The sequence below is a fragment of the Hyposmocoma kahamanoa genome, unplaced genomic scaffold (genome assembly GCF_003589595.1).
Source record: "Hyposmocoma kahamanoa isolate Upper Pololo Valley unplaced genomic scaffold, ASM358959v1 67, whole genome shotgun sequence".
NCBI lineage: Eukaryota > Metazoa > Arthropoda > Insecta > Lepidoptera > Cosmopterigidae > Hyposmocoma > Hyposmocoma kahamanoa.
Window position 1 is genome coordinate 351,308 of NW_020653855.1, and position 24,497 is coordinate 375,804.

The window sequence follows — 24,497 nt, forward strand, 5'->3', positions numbered from 1 at the left end:
GCGCGCCTTTTCGCGTAGCGAGGCGAAATTGACGCTGCCGTTCCATTCGATGTCGTCTGTGAACTGGCAACCGCTACTATCTCAATTTTGACAACTTTACAGGTGAAGAAAAAAATTGTTTCCGTCATTTATATAGCATCTGGTTTATAAAAAAAAATACGTAGTGTACATACATACATGTGTAATAAAAATATTTAAAAAGTACGCATTTTTGTGTAATAAACCAGCCCCCGCAGCGTGGCTACGCATGGTAGTCACGACTCGCGCGATAAAATTGGATAAGCGCGCGCTATTGACTGTCTCAATCAGATCTAATTTAGTTAGCCAATAGCGCGCGCTTATTTCAATATTATCGCGCGTCGCGACATCATGCGTAGCCATGCTACGGGAGCTGATGCTATATAATTGACGCATCCAATTTATTTCTTCGTCCTGTAAAGTTGTCAAAATTGAGATAGTACCAATTGCCAGTTCACAATCGACATACATTTTTAAAATGGCTTTAATTTAGTTCCTGCCACTGCACTCAAGCAAAATGAACTGTATTAATATGGAAAGAAAATTAATTCGTAGCATCGACTTCTAGCTAAGAGAAAGACGGTATATTGAAAATAACGAATTCGCCTAATTTCGCTCATGTACTTTTTCGTTTCCAGCCGGCACCAGCAGCCGCGTCATGCAGATTTCCAAAGCTAGAAGAGTGCGCTCACTTCCACTACGAACGCGTCAGTCTTGGTGGCTTGAACGTCTCCGTGGTACAGAGAGAACAGGTGGAAGATACATTGCCTAGCACCTCGCCTGATGATAATGAAGGTATGAATGATGATGAATTTAATATAACTGTTGACAAAATGCCAAAAAAGGATATCACATATGTTCCGATAAACAATGGTCGACTTAAAGCTTATAGAAATAACGTAATGCTTAAACTAACCGACATTCCGTACGTTAACGATCCCAGTAAATTGTATAATTCAGTTTTCAACATAGTGAAGAGTGAACGTGATAATGTTTTTAAGTCCAAAATCATAACTATTAATAATTCATTGAAATTTAGTGATTGGGCGACTGTGGGAATTCACAAAAGTAGACAAAGACTATATGATCTTTACGATGAAAGGAGTTATAACACTAGTAACAGCTTTAATGATTTTGTTAGGAAATATTCGAAAATGTTTAAACGTGTTTGTGTTGCAGCCAAAGCAATGTTTATAAATAATAAAATAAAAAGCAGCGCGAAAGTAGTAAAAACAACTTGGAATATTATAAACAGCGAAACTGGAAGGGTCAAACCTCGTAACTTAGATTTTCAACTAAGATTTAATGACAAAATTGTAAACACAGATGCAGAAGTTGCTAAAATATTTGAAATTTTTTTTACTGACATTCCAATTTTGACTACTAAGTCGTTAAATTCATCTCCCACCGCCGCTGAATCCTTACTAAAAGAAAATAATGCAGTTAGTATCACTAATTTGAGGTTCCGTCATGTATTTTCAAACGACATTGTTAAAGCCTTTAAGTCTATAAACATAAAAAATACTGTTGATCTTGACGGTCTTTCAGTCAGAGTAATTAGTTCTATAGTTGATTGTATTGCGCCTTACTTAGCCTGTGTCTTTAATAAATGTGTTGATGATGGTGTCTTTCCTGACCTCTTGAAGCAAAGTAAAATTATTCCACTTTTCAAATCTGGTAATATTTCTGACCTCACCAATTTCAGACCTATATCAATACTACCAACTCTCAGTAAAATATTTGATAAAAATATTCCAAATCGGATGTGTGCACATTTTTATAGTAATAACTTGAATGTCTCCTAAACAATTTGGTTTCACTCGGGCTCGCTCTACAACCGAAGCTGGTGTCGAGTTGATTAATCATATATTTGATGCATGGGAAGTCTCACTTGATGCTATTGGTGTATTGTGTGACCTTTCCAAGGCTTTTGAGTGTGTGCACCATGATGCATTGGTCAGGAAACTTCGCCATTATGGTGTGGCGGGTCGATGTTAATGGTACGAGATCATCAGCGTCTGCAACTAGCATGGGTGTCCCTCAAGGTTCAATTCTAGGCTCATTTTTTTTTTAGGTTATATTAATGACTTACCAAGCCTTATGGAGGGTATAAAACATGAGATAGTATTGTTTGCTGATGATATTTCCTTATTATTTAAAGTTAAGACGCACCAATGTTCCTACGACGATGTGAACAATGCTATATCTAAAGTAGTTGATTGGGTTGCTGTTAATAACCTACTCCTTAATGAGAAAAAAACAAATTGTGTGAAATTTACATTACCCAATGTTAGAGAGACGATTACAAACATTGTAGTTAGAAACGAAAAATTTAATCTTGTGGATACAGTTGTATTTCTAGGTATAACGTTAGATGCTAAATTGCAATGGGGTCCCCATATAAGTAAGTTATCAAAACGGCTCGGCTCTGTAGTGTACGCTATTAAAAAAATAAGGAAAAATTTCAGACGCCGAAACCGCTAGATTGGTTTACTTCAGCTACTTTCACAGTCTAATGACATACGGAATTTTGCTTTGGGGTAATGCCGCCGATATCAATAGAATCTTTGTCCTGCAGAAACGTGCAGTTAGGGCAATTTACAATCTGGGCCCCAAAGTATCTTTGAGAGATAAGTTTAAGGAAATTAACATTCTTACACTAGCCTCACAGTACATTTATGAAAATGTAATTTATGTTAAAAGGAATAGTAATTTTTTTATAAAAAATAGTGACAGACATAACATTAATACGAGGAATAAAAACAAACTAGCTTTTCTTGATAAGTCGTCTTCACAAAGTCAAAAAATCGGTGCGTTAGTATCCGTAGTCGTTGGCTGTGCCGGGAAATCTATAAATCACAGTCCGTGAGAAGCCGCCTAAAGATAGTGTATAATTTTAGTTTACAATCTTAAACCCAAACAGATTTGTTTGACCGTTGCAACTCCTCTTAACAATTATCTATCTAACATAATATGTATCATATAATAGGACAATCAATACGAAGGCATAACAAATTTACAATAACAAAAATCATCCACTATCAGCTCGCAGTAAGGCCGCAGCGCAATGAAACCACTGAATACATATAATAATAATCCTGTATTTTTAACTGACTTCAAAAAAACTAGGAGATTCTCCATTCAACTGTACGTTTTATTTATTTTTTAATATTATGTAGGTTGTTGGAAAGCGGTCACCGTCGCCTATGAACGCCTGCAACACCAGGGTCATCACGATCGAGTTGCCAACCCTTTAGGACCCTTCTCAAATCCGTTTTGATCCGCTCGACCTTCAGGATGTATTTAGCGCCAAAAAAATGGGCTACTATTTTGGCGCCGATTTAATTGGATTTAATCATCATTTAATATTATTTTTTGAATGAATGAACGAATTTATCCCAATTATCCGAATATTTTATCTTAGCTGACTTTGTAAAGGCGCTACTCAGTATTTTCTATTCTCTGTGCTATGACCATAAAGTTCTTGCCTTTGAAATAAGCCCTATATTTTTTTTAATGCAGTAGAATTACAGTTTTAGCGACTTTTAAACCTTTCTATAGTCCGTCCAACCATTTACTGTGCTTTTGATAGCTCGAATTCTAATCAATTACTGATGATCTAATGCGTTTCCGTTTCGTTTTTCAAGAAGTTTTAATCGTGAACGTGAGCGTGTTTCAAAAAGAAGATATTGTCTGATTGGGATCGTGATGTTGCGTTTGACAATTTGTATACTCAAGAATTAATAATCAATGTTAATGAGAATTCAAGTGATTCATTATAATAAACAATAACAATTTCTTTTATAATTTATTAGACAGGTACCTAAATTTATCAACTTGATTAATCTTCGCTACATAATCTGTTGGTTAGATAAATATCTGAATATGACGTCGCTTCACTAAAATTAAAAAAAGTCCAGGAAGGAATGTATTTTTTTGGCTATGGTTGTATTGTATGTCAATATTTATGGAACTGCAGAGACATGCATATCGACTGTGAACTGGCAACCTGTACTATCTCAATTTTGACAACTTTACAGGATGAAGAAGAAAGTTGTTTGCGTCATTTATATAGCATCTGATTTATTAAATAAAAACACGTAGTTCTAAAATATTTTTATTACACATACACTACGTATTTTTATGTCATAAACCACATGCTATATAAATGACGCAAACAGTTTTTTTCTTCATCGTGTAAAGTTGTCAAAATTGAGATATTTCATTGGTTGCCATTTATTTAACCGGTACTAAATTACATTAGTTATACAACTAACCAAAAAAGCAAGCTCGTTCCATCGTAGACCGCATCTTTGAACTAAAACTTTCCTAACACGACGAAACTTTTTAAATCTAACTGTCTTCTAATACCCGGTTTTTGTGTTTCCAGGTTGGATCTGCCTGAAAGTCCGGTCTCATGTGAACTCGTCCTGTGACGAATCTGTAGAAGCGCGCACGCTCAGCTCTAGTTGGACAGAGGCCAGCGATGTACGCGAATGGACACTTACTAGGAACGCTGACAACTTACTGCAGCTCGATGACATGCTACACAGGTAACTATTCCGCGAGGTGGCGTTCGTGTGGCTATCTGCCAAAATTTAAAGTCTCCCCTATTTTCAATTGTATTTAATTTTGAATTTAATTTAATTTTAATTTAGGAAATGAAACTATTTTTCCGGATATAAATCGCGTATATTCGTTTTTTCAAACAAACCGACGTTTCGGGCCCATTACAGGTCCCATGGTCACGGTTGACTGAGGTGGTACAGTCATTAACCAGTTATGTCTAATATTAACGAAAACCACCCAATTTTTTCACTATAGTTACAAAAGTTATTAATTAAATACCTTATTTTTAATTTTAGAAAGAAACATTCCAATTTACGCTACATTACATTTTACAAATTATTTTATTGAATGAATTTTTATTAAGTAAAATTTATTATATATTAATAAAAGAAATTAGAATAAATTAAAACATATTAATTAGTACTGCAGTCTTAAATCTGTTTGAGATTTTTCAACAGAGGAAACACTGGATCCCAAATTGGTGGTATGGAGAAACCATCTTCCCTGTTGAAATTAGGATGTTTTTTCATTCATCTCTCGCACCATCCTTGGTAGATAACGGACTTCTTTCGCAAAGACCTGGGGTTTGTTAAACTTTATTGAATGTGTAGGTTAATTTACTAACTTTGTACATAATTTTTATATGATAATATTTCTCTGTAAGTACTACAGAGAACTGCAACATTTTGGTTTACAACTAAAGCCCTATTAGTTATTACGTTAACATTTATCCCAAATTGTTCAGAGGATTAACGACACGCCGCGGTTTCCGTGGCCCCGTCAGTCACCATTGGGCGCTTGTTGACGTCCGATCTGTGTCAAATTTTCGCCTGTTCTTATTTTATTAATAGGGAGCGACACCCACCTCACTTCCCAAAATCTAGGCTCGCTCGCTACTTCGCCTTACTAATATTTAAAAAATTATAACATTTTTATTAAAAAAAACCGACCTCAAAACTTCGTGTTAAAGTTTTATTGAGATCGGTTACCAGAAAGTGCACAAAACGGGATTCATCCCCTAGTTTGCCACCCCTAGAGGTAAAATATTTTCTTCAAATTTAAATGTGACCACTACTAAGGTCTTTCCAATAAAAAAGAATCTTCAAATTGGTTCACAAATAGTGTAATTGCGTAAAATACATTTTAAAAAAATCCAATTGAGAACCTCCATTTTTGAAGACCGCCTTAACAATATTTTAAATAATTTCAGGTGTATCTATGATCGAAAAGTATCCGGATTACCGAACCTATCCGAAAAGATAACCCCGGCACTTCTGGAAGACGAGGAGGAGTACATTCTTCTAATCACCGACTACGTGCACCATCTTTCTATTATTGCTGACGATTCGATTAATTGCGGGCCGGTGCTCAACTGGTTGCAGATGGATAATAAAGGTAATTTTTAAATTATCATACATGCATGTCGCACATGACAACTAACATAGTATTATCTCAAAATGGCTTCAAGTTATATTAATATTACCTATTTAGTTTTAAGTGTTGGCCTGTCACTTTGAAATTAAATCGTATATGAAAGACACGTCATTATAGCGAAATTTTGGAGATAAATTATTAATATAAAATATAATATAACGCAATATTTGAGATAATACTATGCTAGTTGCCAAGTGCGATGTGTACCCTTTACGTCCCTTTTCCCGAAGAGGTTATACGATAAAACTGAAGACGATACTACAGAAGAAAAAAGTAAGAGAATTGAAACTCTCCGCCCTTCCGGTGGTAACCTATCATCACAAACTCGAATTTTTTTTTCGAAATTACGTTTATTCGAATTTTCATTACACCGAAAACTGAATTATGACGAAACCGTCGTTCTTTCAGGATATGTTAGATGTTTATCGCAAAGACACGATTAGGTTCGGTTAGGTTTGGTTAAGTTAAATTAAAAAGAAAAAAAACATTTTCGTCTCAAAGTTACTTTCGAGGTTATGAAAGTTCGAGCACACGTTATTTCTTGAAACTGTCATTTCGGAGCACTGATAGGTAACCATTTACATACCGCACCACCCCCGCACATTGACGGTTACATTGACTGAACGACAACAAGGCTAGTCGTTTTCGCTCCAAGACGGCTTTGATATTTGAATATAGTTTTCATTTATTCATTACGAAACTTGTACGTTAATATACAACATCATTGTACGTTACTATTTATAATGGTCGTGAATTGTGCTGTGTACGGCTGTTTATAATAATCTAAACGGGATAAAGAGAGGAGTTTCTTTCATTTTCCGAAAAGATGAAACGAAGATGACAAAAATTCAGTTATTGTTGTCTTCCATGGACCTGATAGATCAATGTTTTCTTCGTTTATTTAGTGCAGAGTAATATATAATACAGATTTATTATGTCAATATAATGATAAACAATTACTAGAAGATTCTCGTGTTTTCAATTTGTATTGTCGATAATTATTACGTAGCGAATATACCTAATTATAAACTAGGTAATGATGAACTTGGATACGCAATTTCAAATAACTTAATAAATATAATATAATATATATATTTCAAATAATATAATAAAAGTAATTAACTTTCGACCGTTGTATGGAGTGTCCGGGGTGTGACGATACTTAACATTTTTAAAATGTAATTAGTTAAGTGGACTATACTACGATTTCTTGCCTCGTTGTTATCAATAAACTATTGCAAGTTCGACGTTTTATATTGAAATTTCATTGTTCAATGTGCTGCCATCTAGCGTTTAATGACTGAACAACGACCAATTCGAGATGTTTACTAAGTCTCCAAAAAAGAAGCAACCATATTGCAGCAGTTTTAGGTTTAGTTTCGTGTAACAAAAAACAATATTACGATAAACAGAAAATTTATTAAAATTAAATAAAATAAGACTTAATGATGATACGAAACAGCACCATAGATAACGTTACAAGTGCCACTATAATTTTTGCATTTCAAAGTAGCAAAACAAGGCATTTTCCTATGATTTTCGGGTTTTGCAAGAGATAATTGACACGACAGTAACGTGTAAAGCGAAAAAGGCGGGCTGAGCTCAAGTTTGCGGAACTCTCCGAATTGTTGGCACACGTGCCACACAAACTAAGCACTCCTACTCTGCCCTCGTAACGAAAAACGGCACAACTATGCGTACTTTAAAAAGCAGTTGTACCTTTTTTCGTTCTGAGGGCAGTACTGTATCTGTTTGTTCTGTGCATTCCAAGCTATCATGATCCATTATCATATAAATACTTGTTGTTTCTCCAGGGCACAAATTGTTAGTAGCGAACGAAGACTCGTCGTCAATAAACACACCGGCTGTCGCAGCGGCGTACTCGGTACGCAAGTACGTGTCGCAGGCTAGAGACGAGATCAGCTTTGAAGTTGGGGATATGATCTCTATTATTGACATGCCTGGTTAGTAAATATATTATACGAACTGTAAACAACATGATACACAAACTGTGATCTATATAACATACGGACTGTAAACTCTCCTATACACAATCTGTTAGCTACAGAATACGTGAATTGTAAACTATACAGTACACGAACTGTAAACTACACAGTACACGAACTGTAAACTACACCAACTGTAAACCATACTTTCCCTGGTCCCTACCCCCAGTGGTCGCAGAAGAGTCTTAGAGTGGCGGTAGTGGCCTCGCTAGTGAGGGCATTGATGCTGTCCAGAGGATACTACCGCATTTGAAAAGAAACTGAATTATATAAACTACACTACATATATATAATTCTTTATCCTTGTGAGATTTTGTGAAAAATACGTGTTTTCAATATTTTTTGTGGTGGTGGGCGTTCAAGAAACTCCATCTTGGAGAAGAGGGACCAGAAGGGCCAACCCCAAATAAATGGAAATAAGACCAGGCAAAAGAAGAAAAAGAAGGTGGTGGGAGTTGAAATTTATTTTATCTTGCCTAAGTGGGCGCTAACCGAAATAGTTTGGGAACTGGGAATGTATGCTGTAAACTATTACAACACACGAACTGTAAACTACAATACACATACTGTAAACTACACAATACACGAACCGTACATTCTTCAATGTAGGTACGAAATATGAATTACACATGACCAGTCATTTTTCTCAAAGGAATCTGCCTTATGAATAAGCAGTAGAGTTTAATCAATATAACGATTTCATGCGTAATATGCTTAACTGTGACATACCTTTGACATATTGTTAACATTCAAATTACAGGTCCTCAAGAATCCCTCTGGTGGCGTGGTAAACGTGGTTTTCGTGTGGGTTTCTTTCCTCGACATTGTGTTGCCGTCATTGGTGATAAAGTGCCCAGGCATATGACGCAGCCGCCGCCTATCGTAGGGTGAGTATTGACCATCGTGCTCGACCAATCAGAGCGCAGCATTTTGTAGCGCAATATAGCTTTTTGCTGTCTGATTGGTCGATACGCCTCGTGGACACTAACGTGATGTGACGGGTCACATCGCATTATCACCCTTACATCGCCAGAGAGTCTAACATCACTTTGCACTTTTGAGCCAGACTGGCACACTAAATTTTATACAAATAGTCCACACTGCATTATCAACCTTATTTTCATGGTCATAGAGTCCAATTTTACTTTGAATTGTCTACCCACATCTCCATTTTCTATTATTTCAAATTTCAAAATAATAATAATGTTCTATAGTCCAGTTGTTTAGGTACCTAACTAAATGTAAACAATCTTGATACGTCTTTTTATTGAAACATGTACTTTACAAATCAATAGGCATGCAATTTCATACGAAGCTACGTACTTGTATTTTGTATTTGAAGGTAAGTAAAAATCATTTTATAAATGTATATTTCATTCAATAGACATCTCAAGATTGTTTACATTTAGTTAAGTACATAAACAAATGGACTATACACAACCACACCAATTACACTAGGTCTGAAACCAGAGAATTTCCTGTACACCCTAACACTCAGGGCAGAATCAATTAAGAAAAATTCGTTTCTTAATTCGTTTGTATTGAATTCGGAACCTCGTCCATCCAGCGCCCACGGTGCAAAACTTTGGGGTCGTATATATACGCAAACATGTTTAATAGTATACAATTTGTGAGGCGGTATATGTATGTGGTTTATTTTCTTTATTATAGTTCAGTGGCAGTAGCTCCCATCAAGCCCGTGCTGCGGAAGCACGGCAAGCTGATCTCGCTGTTCCGGTCGTTCATCCTGTCGCGGCCGTCGCGGCGCAGCCTCAAGCAGCAGGGCATCCTTCGAGAGAGGGTCTTCGGCTGCGACCTTGGGGAGCATCTGCTCAATTGTGGACATGAAGGTACCACATACTTGACCCCTTCTGTTCCGTACTCAGAACTGTTTTAATGAGTTTCAAAAAAGAACGTATTTTCGCTAATTGAAAGTCTCCTTGAACGCGTCACTGTGTACCTGAGACCTGAGTGTAAATTTGTAATAATTCACACTTAACTACCGCGTTTGCGTTAAGTTTTTTGTTTGGATCTTGATTATATAGGCATACGCAAAAGACTTTCAACGACTTTCCTATATAATGACATGTTTATGGTGCGTCTGGTAAGTTTGCGGATGCACGCACTGACTGTTTGTGTTATACACTAATGCGTAAAAAAATTGTGCCAGTGAGACGCAGAATGCAGCATCCTGAGGACATTAGCTGAGAGACCGGACAGTGCTTTACAAAGGCATTGGGTATCGGCTCTGATAAACCCTCACGCTGAACGTGTTTGTTTTACATATATGGACTCTTTGTGGTCTAAATAAATAAGAATTGAATTTAATTATATAGTTATATAGTTTAAGTTAAGATCTTACATTATTTGAAAAGTTAGACTAAGGTCGCAGAACAGAATAACGTTAATAACGTTAACATGATTAAACGAAATGTTACATAATAGATATAAAGCGATTTGGAACAAAAAGGACTACTTAAAAACAACGTAAAATATTAAATATGACGCTCCTTAAACGTTCTACTGCCTCCTGATTGGTTAAAATATAAGCGGTACTTGGCCAATCATAGACACTTCTATTCTATCTCTTTTTTTTTTGTTTTATGGCGTTTGTTGGGCATTCGTTTGAGTTTTGATGTCGTGGATTGTTAACAAAATGTGTTTCATTATTTTAGTTTACTCGTACAAAAAGTATTGTATGCAATCATTACATAATTAAGTCTTGAAATCTCGTACGTCACTCGATTTTAGGAACCCTCCTTATGCTACAATTCCATAAAATACTATTTCATCACACTTGCTCGTAAATGGTATGATTGCATGATGGCTAACTTAACTATAACGCCCCAAATAAAACTTCTGGCCTTCATTATTTCCATTACAGCCGTGATCGGTGAGGAGATTTTTTTTTAAATTGTAGCACGACATACTTCCTTACATATCAGGTTGAAGTTCAAGTAAGGAGTTACTTTACAGAAATTTAATTGCAAATAAACCAAATACTACTTAAATATTATTAACAATGTCTCATAATTGATTTTAATTAATTTCTGTATAAAAATTTCGGATATTTTTTTACAATCCATCATGGCTGTGTATGCGTGTTTGCTTTTTACATTTTAGTTCGAGTTGTATTGTGTATGAAGGAATTAAAAGAAAAAAAATCAAAAACCCAAATCCATAATTGTTATGTTGTGAACCATATTTATATTGTATTTATTTCCTCGCAAATGTGATTAAAAAGCATTGTATATCACGGACGATAAAAGAATACAAACTCGACTCGAGTTTATTAAAGTCCTCAAAGCCTTCGGCTTTGGGCTTCTAGTAGGTCTTCGTTACTAATATCTTATTTACCGTCCTTTATAATATCAAGTGACGGGACGAACAAGTCGTGCGCCTGATGGTAAGCTACATACTGGTCCATAACAGTTGCAGTGCCACTCAGAGCTTCAAATCGCAAAGATCTGAGGGCACTGCCACTGCGCCCGTCACCCTGAGACAAGTTGACAAGTCCCATGTGCCTGTAATTTCACCAGGACCCTTACTACCCTTCAAAACCGGAACACGGCAATGCTGACATTACTGTTTGGTGGCAGAAATAGGCAAGGTGGCAGTCATCGATTATATAACCAGAAATAGAGACGAAATAAGGGCCATACGTTCCTGGTAACTCATCAGTGATACAGCACTTATCAATTCTTGTTTGCACTGAAATTCAGACAGCGCCAACAACTGACCTGTGTGTACTTCTCCGTATATTCCAAAAATATTCTGTATTTATTGTAATAAAGATAATATCTCTAACAATGGCGTGCTGTTCCATTCCCCACACCACATGTGGGGAAAATCAGCAAAACATCTAATTACAAAACAAACGCAATCAAATTTTAGTATGTAACTTTGCAATTTTAGTCTATTATAGCAAAGCTCAAGTTAACTGGACGATTTGTAGTGAAACAATTGACAACACACGTCAATTGTTTCGAATTCGGACTGGCCAATCTGAGCGCAGTTGTCACCGTAATGATTTGGCAGAATAGTTTTCAAACAAGTTAAATGTCATTTCGTCTCTATTTCTGGTTGACTCGACGGTGGCAGTACGTGTCTGGACGACCTCTCACAAAGACTGATGTGTAAAGCGGGCTCTGGTTTGTCGCAGTGCCGCTGGTGCTGGTGGAGTGCGCGGGCGCCATCGAGGCGCGCGGCGCCGTGGACGGCGTGTACCGGCTGTCGGGCGGCTCGGGGCTCACGCAGCGCCTGCGCCAGGAGTTCGACTCCGGGGCGGCGCCCGACCTGTCGGCCGCGCCCGTCGTCAGGGACCCGCACGCCGTGGCCTCGCTGCTGAAGATGTACTTCCGGTGAGCCTCCTCCTGCCTCATCAATATATCGTCGCCGTACTTTCTCAAACTCGTATCTTAACGCACAAACTTACTGAAATGCAAAAAATGGATTGTACATACAAATTTTGCAGGCTGATCGTTTCACATCACGGTTAGTTCGTATTCACACGCTGGCTTTTGCCTTTACTTAAAGTAATGCATCCAAATTAACCGCCTTGATCATTGACTTACAAAAAAAAATGTCCCAAGTCAACCTATTTAAACGTAGTGACATGTAAAGGAATATGAAAAAGCTAAAACGTTGAATTTAAATTGTAATGTCATCGCAGTACTGTCTAATTTTGCTTGCTTCGCTGTCAGTCGAACAAACGAAGACTAAAGCGTGAATGACGCTCTGTATACGATTTTAACGCCCTATAAGTTCGGACACTTTTTAGCGCGGACCCGACGTCCATATAATTGTAAGTCAATGGCCCTGATAAAAAAATTTAAATAAATAGAAAGTTTTGCCATCTCCTGAATCACTCTTTATAAGATACGAGTTTGAGAAATCGATGTCGACATCGGTATGCCATATACAATACACAATGTTTAATTTTGTAATACACAGCACTAATTTATCAAATCTATCAAATTACACTAAAAATAATCTAGAATGATCCCTGTGACTGTTCATAAAAATCTACACAATACATTACTTGTAACGACGTGCACTAATTTACGTATTTCATAAAAGTATTTTTATAGCCTTTGTTTTAGTAAATACATTACAGTTTTTGCCAGACTGCCACGCAGAGGTCCTAGGTTTGATTCCCAGGCCGGGAGAAACATGTGTATGGCCTACATTTATTTCTCTCGTGAGTTTGGTTGTGATTTGTGGTTGTCTATTTGTGTGTGTCCATAGCACCTGCGATACAGGGTTTCTATATTGCGGGACAATTAAAAAAATTAAAAAAAAAAAACAAAAAAACCAGACCTTAGATATATATAAGTTTCTTTTGTGAAAGTTAATAAAGACTTTTTTTTTAACTGACATTATTACATGTTCACAGTGAATTGCCCAACCCGCTATGCACGTACCAGCTGTACGAGAGCTTCGTCTCCGCCGTACAACAGCCAGACGAGGCTTCCAAACTTAGAGCCGTACGAGATACTGTTGTCAAGCTGCCACCGCCGCATTACAGGTTTTTATTATTATTATTTTTTGTAATACTAAGTAATGGGACGAACAAGTCGTGTACCTGGTGGTGAGCGACACGCCTGTCTATAACAGTAGCAGTGCTACTCAAAGCTTTAAATCACAACGATCTCAGGGGCACTGGTACAGCGCCCGTCACCCTGAGACATAAGTTGACAAGTCCCATATGCCTGTAATTTCACCAGCTCCCTTATCCTTCCAAACCGGAACGCAGCAATGCTCACATTACTGCTTGGCGGCAGAAATAGGTAATTTCAGGCACATGGGACTTGTGAACTTATGTTTCATGGTGACGGGTGCAGGTACAGTGCCCTCAGATCTTTTCAATTTAAAGCTTTGAATGACACTGCAACTCTGCTTAAAGGTATTCATATTCATTTATTTGCATTTCATATGGATGATAAACTTATATGTCGACCCGTCCTACGTAAAGTATCGTATGTCGAAATTACCAAGTTTAAAGGGAAGCGTTTTAAAGTTCTCCGTTTTATTCGGCAAAGCTCGTTACTCAAATAGTGATCATCTAATACATCATTTAACCGATATCTAGGATTTTATGATACTCTATGTGAGTAATGAGCTTTGTCGAAAAAAACTGAGAAATGCTAAAGTCACGTGTTGTGCTTATTTCAGTGAATTCAGAATATTTAAAAGGCTCCTCTCCTCCATCGACATACGATACTTTACGTCGGAGGGGTCGACATGTGATACCCTGTAAGGGTGTAGCAAAGTTACAATGGAATTTAAATACATTGCAAGCTTGAACGTAGTTAATTAGTTTAGATAGATTAGTGTAGATAATTAATTATATTAAGATTCTATAATTATTAATAAATATAATTATTACACAATATTTTTATCTTAAAATTAATTAAATTATTATTTTTATAATTCTTAAACATTTTTATTACTATTACATTTATTTTACTCTTATGGTTAGGCGTATCGCTTACCACCACACGCAATGGTGTATTGTATATTAAGGGCGGTAAATGAGGAATTGCGGAGGAGACTATTAGAAGTCGAAGACAGGGCTTTCGGAGTCGAGGTTCGTAATTCCCTTGCCACCCGCGAAACATGCAGTAAATAGTATGATTGCTTGCAGGCTAACTTGACTGTAATGCCCCAAATAAAACCCTCGGGCCTTTTTTATTTTCATTACAGCTATGGTCGGTATCATACCTGTGGCTCTAGTGAATAGGGGTACAAGTAAAAAAAAGCCAACTTTGCAATGAATCGCAAATAACAGTTAAAGCTTAATATGATATTTAGCGTTAAGTGTTTTTCGCGTTTCCTTGTAAAGTGGACTTTTTGACGTGTCTTTTTCAATAGAGCCACAGTACTAGCACATAATTAGAAAAAGTGCTTCGTTTGTTAATATATAATTATATATTTTTAGTGTTGTTTTTAGTGTTGGAAGATGTGAAGAGAATGATAAATTTGAAAAAGACGCCTATAAAATAAAGTTACAAATTTATGAAGTTATAAATAATAATAATAACGCACACACTCAACATAGCCCCGCACTAGGGGAAACTCTGTGTCGCGGGTGCCATGGACACATATAGACAACCACAAATTACACTCAAAGTCACGAGAGGAATAAATGTAGGTCATACAAATATTTCTCCCGGCCCGGGAATCGAACCTGGAACCTCTGCGTGGCAGTCAACGGCATGGCAACCATTTGGCCACAGAGGCAGTTAAAATTAATGAATTCGACTTATGTGCTTTAGTCATTGACTTACAATTATATGGACGTCGGGTCCGCGCTAAAAAATGTCCGAACTTATAGGGCTTTAGTCTTCGTTTGTTCGACTGACAGCGAAGCAAACAAAATCAGACAGTACTGCGATGACATTACAATTTAAATTCAACGTTTTAGCTTTTTCATATTCCTTTACATGTCACTACGTTTAAATAGGTTGACTTGGAAGATTTTTTTCGTGATTTTTGTATTAGACCCGTCGTCCATTTATTTGTAAGTCAATGGCTTTAGCCAGTAGATATATTAATGCAAATGAATGTTGTTGGATTTTGACCTATGTGTTTTAGTTCGTCCGCCCTAGATTTAAGTTAGTGATGAAAGAGACAGTCTTTTAAGGCGTTTTATAACGACTCGACTCCATTTTACAGGACTCGACTCTAAAATTAAGTTAAAATTAAATTACTGGGGATTCGAGTGTTTATTAATAAGACTCGGTCGTTATACTAAAAGACTCAAAAGACTTGAACGACTTGAAAGATTTGAACGACTCGAGTTGTTTGCAAAGTACTTATACCTATTTTATGTCTTATTAAACCCGAAGTTTATAAATAAAAATGACGTAAGTAGTATGTAGTAAATAATCACGTTTATTTAATTACCTTGTGGGTGGAAATAAAATCATAAATATAATAATGACTCTTGGGGCTATGAGGCGCCAGTCGTTTTAGTCCTACAAGTCTTTTGAGCTTCCTAGGGTTAAAAGACTAGACTAGTTGAGTAGGTTTTTAAAAGGCCTTAAAGACTGAGTCTCTTTCATCACTAATTTAAGTGCATTGGATTTTTTCGACGTCTGCAGCATTGTCCGACTTCAGCCAGCGGATGAGTGGGAGTGTTTCGGTTTTGAGTGAAAGTGGGTCGGTGTCGCAGGACGCTGGCGTACCTGATGCGGCACCTGCGGCGCGTGTCGCTGCTGGGCGCGGCCACGGGCATGACGGCGCGCAACATGGCCATCGTGTGGGCGCCCAACCTGCTGCGCTCGCCCGCGCCGCAGCACGCGCTGCAGGGCGTGGCCGTGCAGGTGCGCCTCCCCTCGCAGCACCAGGCCTAGCGTGCTACACTCCTGCAATTCCTTGCAACCCCTGCAAATTCCAAATAATCACTCGTCGTCCGAGTAAATTAATTTGCTACTCCGCGAACGAATATTTTTTCATGTTAATTAACTGCACTGGTAACGCCAGATAGTTTGTCTGAGCTCGCATCTCCTTTTCCTTTCCCATCCTAATCCGTACTACTGCGTGTGTAGCGTTAAGATTGGAACGCGTACGCAAGTGGCGTTATTGGTGGTCGGCCGCAAGTGAAGTGGTGAAGCGCTACGCCCGAGCCCTTCGACGTTTCGGACAGTACCACCAACCGGTGGTAGCACGGCTTCCCTTCCTTTTTCCTTGCGAGCTCACGTTTCTAGCATCTCTCCACGAGCTTTCGAAGGTATTAATTTTTTTCGTATAGCGTCACCATGCATGAAAAATAAATAAATAAATAGATTATAATATAATTATTATAATCTATTTATTTATTATATAGATAAATAAATAAAAAATATAAATAATTAGATATAGATAAATAATTTTTTTTAAATATTCAACGCAAGCGCACCTATTTTACACGATTTAACCTTCACTGGGTTCGCGAAGTAGCAAATTAATTTACTTCCATTTATATTAACATGGACTTCCCGCAAAGTAACGCCTGAATTTATTAATTAATCACATAAGTGACATTTTCCACAAAAAAAAACTCCAAGTTATGTACCAGTTGAAAGAAATCCACCATCTTTCTACAGATAAAAAGCTTTTTTGTTATTGAGTTTCACGATAATAATTTTCTTACCATGGGTATACAAATTAGAGACTTTTTGTGGAATATCGATGCTTTACTTGCTCAAACTGAGAGACATGGCAAAACTTTCTATTTATTTTAAATTTCTTATCAAGGGTGTTAATTTGGATGCTTTACTTTAAGAATGTGCAAAAACCAGTGTGTGAATATGAAGGAAATATGATGTGAAATCAGCCTGCAAAATTTGTCCACAAAACAATCCATTTTCTGCATTTCAGTAACTTCGTGCTTTAAGATATGAGTTTGAGAAAGTAAAGCGACGATTTGTCACTTATGTGGTTTTACCTTTAAACAGATGATTTCTTCCATAGTTAAAATTTTTACATTTGAAAACGTCATTTTTTAAGCTACTGCCCGTTCACTGACCTCGAGCAAGGAACTCTAGGGATTGCTCTTTTCAAATGAACTTAAATGCTACGGAATACACTTTGAATCATAATTGTGTGGAATCAAGACTCATGTTGTCTTTCCATAAATCTTTGTCTAACAAATACTCTTCAATTTTGGAACATGACTTTTCAATTAAAATACTTTTAATGGACCTAAGGACCTAACGAACCTAGGAAATGGTCATCTTAGTGCTCCGGAATGTTATTGTAAAAACGTATACAGTTCCCCATAAATCTCTAAACAAAATTCAAAATTAACAGGTAAATGATATAAATAAATTGTCGTTTTGTGGAATATCCGAACAATAATCTTATAAGTCACATTTTGACTTGTTCTTCTTTTTTTTATATAGCTATTGGAAATGTTGTAATTCACTCTCACCAATAATTTATATGTATCAATTTCTTTTTTATTATTATTTCTTTTTATCTCGTTTGTGGCGCTCAATTTTTAGGTTGATAAAATTACTGTTCATAACTGTCAAAATATTTTAAAATCAGCTGTGACCTTGCAGCCGTGTTTGACACTGCGATACTCTTGCAGTCATTGGTCGCGGCACTCGTGATGCGACAAAAATATGACGTCATGGTGCTCGCCATGTTAACTATTGTGATAAAATTTATAAATGCTGGTTTATCACTCGAATTTGATAGCTAAATGTGGATATAATAGCTTTATCGCGGCGGCATATTACGAGGGCAGTTTAAACCATAACTGGTTTTGTTTCTCCCTGTGCAGGCAGTGGTAACAGAGTTCCTGATATGTTTCGCCGAAGATTTGTTCGCGCAGGAACAGGGGGCGGACTCTGGACCGGATTCTCTGGAACAGGTAAATGTTATTGAATGTTTTATTTTTATTGAATACCACGATGTTTTTTCTACCACGATATTCATCTATTTTTCGAACAAACACCGACTGGACTGGATAAGAACCAGCGACTATTTTCCAACAAACACCGACCGGACTGGAAAAGAACTAGCGACTATTGCCTCGTATCGTATCGACGTGGCTAACGCTCAGCGAACGAGTTACGGATTGAGCCGGCAGATCTTATAAATTTATCTATGTGCTTGTTGTTAAATGTTATAAAATGCAAAATATTTGTTTTTTAATCGACTTCAAAAAAGGAAGAGGTTTTCAATTCGATTGTTTTTTTCTGTATGTATGTTGCGCGATAACTCCGGTATTTGTGTACCGATTTTGATGATTCCTTTTTTGGTGGAATGAGGGTACCTCCATAATGGTCCCATTTAATTTTGAAGAAAATCATTCACCTCTAAGGGTGGCTGCTCACGCATGAAGATTCATTTTTATAAATAACGTCTAAATTTTATTATAAGGAGCAATTATTTTAATGGTTTATTTTGCTATTCTCCAATTCATGGCGTTTTTCTCTCTCAATATACTTTCAGTAGTGAGAACCGATTTTTATTATCTCCTGTGTCAAGTTCCGTATAGTGGCGAACTAGGGGATGAATCCGGGTTTGCGCACTTTCCGGTAACCGATTTCAATAAAACTTGGCAAATAGATGTAATTGTACGTACTTTTGAGGTCGGTTTTTTAGTACTCTGTGCTGAGATTATTATAATTATTAATACAAAGATCGAACACTCAGAAAAAATTACTGAAAAAAAAACAGAAAACCATTACTGTATTTTCTTAACTTTGATACTTGTTTATAGTTCCACGACCAAGACCGATGCGATCTCCAAATAGAGCTACGTGGCAACGAATCTTGTCGACGACCGAAGAGCTTGCCTCTGAATCCGCCGACAAAACTGCTGAGGTAACCAATTTCATCTTTACTTGTTCTACTTTTGAATAAAGTGTTTTGTGCGTCCAAGACTAACACAGCGATGTAGGGGGCAGTTGATGTGACCGTCAGGATGGCTGGTCGCCTGTCGCATCTGGCACGGAGTGTATATTCAAGAACTGCTACGTATTTGCTGCCTTTGATATATTCCGAGTGTGAGAAGTGCCAACGCCTGCCCTTTATATTATGGCAATAAAGCACTAAAAACTTTTGCTTTTTTAATTTAAACAGGCACTTCTTCGTAAAATTTTCAATCGGTTATATTTTTTTTAACTAATGTAGATAAGAAGCGTATACCTTTAATTCGTGCTAGTGGCAAATAGGTAGCAATTAATACATACTTAACTTATAACTTATAATACATACTTCTGGAAAATCTGTTCCCTTCATGCTGAACAAAGTGGCGGCCAGCCGTCCTGACGTCAGAATGCCAATTCGAGGTCAATTATTTTTTTAAATTTCTCAGAATATATCAAAGGTAGCAATTATTTAGAATAGGTAGCAATTCTTAAGTATACACTCAGGACCGTATTCTAGAACTCTACTCAATGCTCAAGTCAGGACTTGAGTATGATTCAAAGCACTAGAAATCACACTCAAGTCCTTGCCATTAGGGTCGCATTTCCAGTGCTTGAAATCATACTCAAGTCTGCTCAAATCCTGACTTGAGCATTGAGTAGAGTTCTGGAATACGACCCTTAGTGCCAGATGCGACAGGCGACCAGCCATCCTGACGGTCACACAATTGGTGACATTACTATTATTGCACAATATAGTCTTGTAATTTTTGAAGACGGAGCAAAATGGCAGTTCACAGCGTAAAAGTGTTGCCCGCTTGCGGACAGCTAGTGATTGCAGTCGATAAACATTCTATCGACTATCGACTAAATATTGGTCACACTTATGAAATACATAGCCGAACTTGTTTCATTTGAATCATTCTTAACCCATTACTCATCCAATTACTGAGCAGATGTCCATTTAAATTGTCAATTTTTGTAAGTTCATACATAGATGAACTATATTTATGAAAAATACAAAGAGGAAACATATTGTAACGTTTTTCATTTTAATTCAATATATATATAATCAAATCCAGCTATTCTTGTTAAAATGTATATATATGGACACAGGGTTTCCCTAGTGTGGGGCTATGTTGAGTGTGTGCGTTATTGTTTGTTTCCATAGCCTGGAGGAAGCGCGTCGCCGCGGCGGCAAGTCAGTGCCGGCCACGACTTTGAGTCCCCGCCTGCCGCCGGCCGAGGGCGCCATCGCCGCCGCCGCCTCCGCCGGCACGCAGCTGCGTCCGCAGGGCGACGCCAAGCCCAAGTACATCGAGGTGCGTACCCTACACGACCCCTCACATGTATCTGTAGCTGAGAGGTAAACAACCCTAAGTAATAGGATTTTTTTGCTACAGAGCGTTTTAAAAAGGATGAGGCTCTTAATTAGACACTTGAAATCAATCTTATGATCAAATAAAAAGCAAACGATATTAGGACTTTTGGGAAATGCCGGGGTAACACGAAAGGAAATGTCAGAATGTGGTCGATAGTCCACTTCACTTATTGCTAATGTTCACAGTTCAAGTTACTTTTATATACCTCACTGGCGCGGCGCACGGTGCGTTATAGTTTGTGGTTTCCGACTATTGGCGGAAACGTGAATGACGTTTAGGGCTGCGCACACAGACTTATGTCTTTTACCGTTGCGTGTTTTTTTAGCATTCTAAAAGCAATGCTTGTCTAAATATAAACTCCAAAATATGAAGTTAAGAGAGTAGATACTAACCTCAGTTCGAATTCACATTATTTTCCCGTACTAATACGATTAATTTTGCTTGCCTCGCGCGGCAGGGACACCGGCTTTATTTGACAATTTATTTTCTTACAAACTTCTAAATAGAACACGTATATTAAAAAAAATCTTTGGTATATATTAAGTACCTATTGAATGCAGCGGATTTTTAGGAATCGTGTTGTCACACCGCATACTTAACGGTGTTTATCCTCAATTGTACTTGTACCAGCCACAGACGTGCCAGAATGTCTAACCCTCTTCCGACATTCAGGCACGTGTTGGTGCAAGCAAAGTTACAATCATGCCTTGTGAATCAGCATAGAACACACGTACCAAATTAGTATAAGTAGCTCATACAAAATGTAAACCTCAATCAATCAATCAGAATCAGTCCGTCAGTCAGTAGGCATTCAGTATTCAGAAAACAGTCATTAAATATCTACGACTCATATTTTATTTTATACAATGTAACATGGTAAAGTGGTGACCCCGACGTGATGTGGTGACCACCAACGCCTTTCACCTGCGACATGGTAAAGTACTATATATTTTTTCCAAAGTGAACGAGTCAACACTTTCCCTGTTATGCGGAACTAACCAAAGCCATTTGTACAGACTCTTGAGGTCCTTTGAATGCCACCTACAAATGTAACGGCGCGCATTTGCCATTATGTTAAATACACTGGGTAAACAAGCCTCTGACTTACGACCTCAGTGATCATCCAAAGGGCACTACGGGCGCTGGATAAGAAGGTCCCGAGTTCGAATCCCGACAGGACCAATTTGCGAAATAATTGGTTCTCATCTAGATATTTTATCTATCACCAAGAAGTGATGCGAACATTACTTGCGTTTCGGTTTTGAAGAGTAAAGGTCAACTTATGTCTCAGGGTGACAAGCGCAGTGGTAGTGTCCCTCATATCTTTTCCTTTGAAGGCTCTGAGTGACACCGAAACTGTTATGGGCAGGCGTGTCGTTTACCACCATGCGCACGGCTTGTTCGTGCCGTCATTTGGTATTATGAAATTAAAAAAACAACCGATCTACTGCCGCTCTGGTAGTTAATAGCGTCATTCGAAAGTTTATTACACAGAATTTGCTTCATAATTGTTAGGCTCCTAAGGGACGTCAAATAAAAGTGGATTATATTGACAAAAGCACTGGTATATTCGCCGTCTCAATCTTGCACGTACTGGTTTATATAAATAAATGTATAGGGGTCGACTGTCACCGGTGGCTCTCGATAAGGCGAATGCCGCTCCGCGTATAGAACCGGTTCGCAACAATAATCCTCCTATTACAGTTACTCTCTTTTTCCAGGTCGGTTCAGGCCCGAACAATCTGCCGCAATACCACACAGTGTTGGATCTTCCACTGTCCGGTAAGAACAATTTCGAATACACCCCAACCCTCGTGATATTAATACGAAAAGGCATCCCAGTTATCGAATAACAATTACCTGTACAGTTAGCGTGGTAATTATCTGAACGGTTAAAAGAAAAAAATCCTTCGATCCGGGCGGATTCGACCCGACGTCTTCTAGCATACTGTGCCTGAAGCTATACCAACTAAGCCACGGAACGAACCAGTTGACCTCACGAGCTTTTCTATGTGCTTGCGACGTATCTTTGTATTTGGTTTTTCAACGACTTTTTAGCCGTAGCGCCATCTATGAGAAATCTATGGTGTTTCGTCACCCAGTTAGATACCATGACTATGTTCAATTAAAAGAGGACAGATATTATATTTTCTTATGATAATGGGTTCCAGGCGCGAAACGCGGCCTAAAGAGATCACCGTCGGGCTGGCGCGGGCTGTTCTCGCGCAGCAACAAGCAGCAGCGGCCGCGCAGCGCACGCGCAGTGCCCAGCGCGCCCATCGCGCTGCCCGTCGCTTGCCCCGCCGAGGTCAGTCTATACGCGTCTCTTGAAAACAGAGCCAACGGCCAATGTGTGACATGGCCCAGTCCCGTATCTTTCTACATTCGTTTTGATCATAGTGACCCTCCCTACCGACCCTAGACTAGAAGAAGAGTAGGGTATACGAGAAGGGCACTATAACCCGTGTGCGCACAGGAACCTTATAAGTACAGGTTCTGACCCCGGATCAGCCAGTGTACAGGGTTGACGTGGCCCAGTCAATGCTTGCAGACAGCACGCCTGCTTTACTAGTATCCACAGTTTCTTAATGCAATTGGTTTGTTAACGCACTTACATTTGTAAGCCGTGTTTTTAAAAATAATCTTATTCTAGCCAAATTCGATGCAGAATAAATGTCGACAAACTAAAACGTGATTGAAAATGTGATTTTTAGGATTTTCACCTCAGATTATGGTTTAGCTGGTTTAGCTACATACTTTGGGATCAGAGCAATGTATGTGTTGTTGTCTAATATTTATTTAAAAATATATCTTCGCCTTACTTTCTCGAACTCGTATCTTAAAGCACAAAGTTACTAAAATGCAAAAAATGGATTGTATATAGTAATTTTGCAGGCTGATTTAACATCATATTCACACACTGGCTTTTACCTATTATTAAACTAATGCCTCCAAATGAACACCCTTGATAAGAAATTTAAAATAAATAGAAAGTTTTGCCGTCTCCTGAATAGTGATTTCTTTATAAGACACGAGTTTGAGAAAGTAAGGCATATCGATATACCTGAACTGTTTTTGGGATAGTTGTTTGTCTACTTCACACTTCAAGCTGGAAATATAGTTTGACGCAATATTTCCCAATAACAATAAATTAATACTTACAATTCCAGGACATAATTATACCAGGACTTCGGCCAGTAAAATCGTGTGAATCTCTAGCTTCAGATTCGGACACTCTCGCGCCACTAGCTGAGAGAGCCAGCGCCCCTTTGAAACATCACACTAGGTAAGTAAAATCGTCTGCAGATGCAGACGTTTGGGCCATATAATATACTATGTATAGCTGTAGACATTTTCAATAATAATATTATAAATGCGAAAGTAACTCTTGTCTGTTACGCTTTCACGCCTTTACGGTATCGTTTTATTAAATTTGACCAACTTCTGCTGTCCCGATTTTTTGTCCCATACAATGAACATCCTTATAAAAAGCTGAGTCTATCAACATTAAAAAAAGTCCATTTTATTCATTGACTTACAAATAAATGGACGACGGGTCTAATACAAAAACCACGAAAAAAATGTCCCAAGTCAACCTATTCGAAATTTAAATTGTAATGTCATCGCAGTATCGCGCTGTCAGTCGAACAAATGAAGACTAAAGCGGAGTTTGGCGCTCTGTATACGATTTTAGCGCCTTACAAGTGCGGACACTTTTTAGC

General features: G+C 37.9%; 1 protein-coding gene across 1 annotated transcript in view; it reads left to right on the plus strand.

Annotated features, from left to right (window-relative positions):
• The window catches only part of LOC113232223 (GTPase-activating protein CdGAPr), a 44,550-nt gene that overhangs the window by 9,124 nt on the left and 10,929 nt on the right, over nt 1-24,497 (plus strand). The window contains exons 4-18 of the mRNA XM_026466878.1: nt 657-813; nt 4,409-4,571; nt 5,798-5,982; nt 7,836-7,985; nt 8,788-8,914; nt 9,699-9,877; nt 12,190-12,388; nt 13,423-13,554; nt 16,204-16,354; nt 18,301-18,390; nt 19,246-19,349; nt 20,565-20,715; nt 22,497-22,557; nt 22,947-23,083; nt 23,946-24,061. Coding sequence (XP_026322663.1) covers nt 657-813; nt 4,409-4,571; nt 5,798-5,982; nt 7,836-7,985; nt 8,788-8,914; nt 9,699-9,877; nt 12,190-12,388; nt 13,423-13,554; nt 16,204-16,354; nt 18,301-18,390; nt 19,246-19,349; nt 20,565-20,715; nt 22,497-22,557; nt 22,947-23,083; nt 23,946-24,061 — 2,102 coding nt within the window. The remainder of the gene's footprint in view (nt 1-656; nt 814-4,408; nt 4,572-5,797; nt 5,983-7,835; nt 7,986-8,787; nt 8,915-9,698; nt 9,878-12,189; nt 12,389-13,422; nt 13,555-16,203; nt 16,355-18,300; nt 18,391-19,245; nt 19,350-20,564; nt 20,716-22,496; nt 22,558-22,946; nt 23,084-23,945; nt 24,062-24,497) is intronic.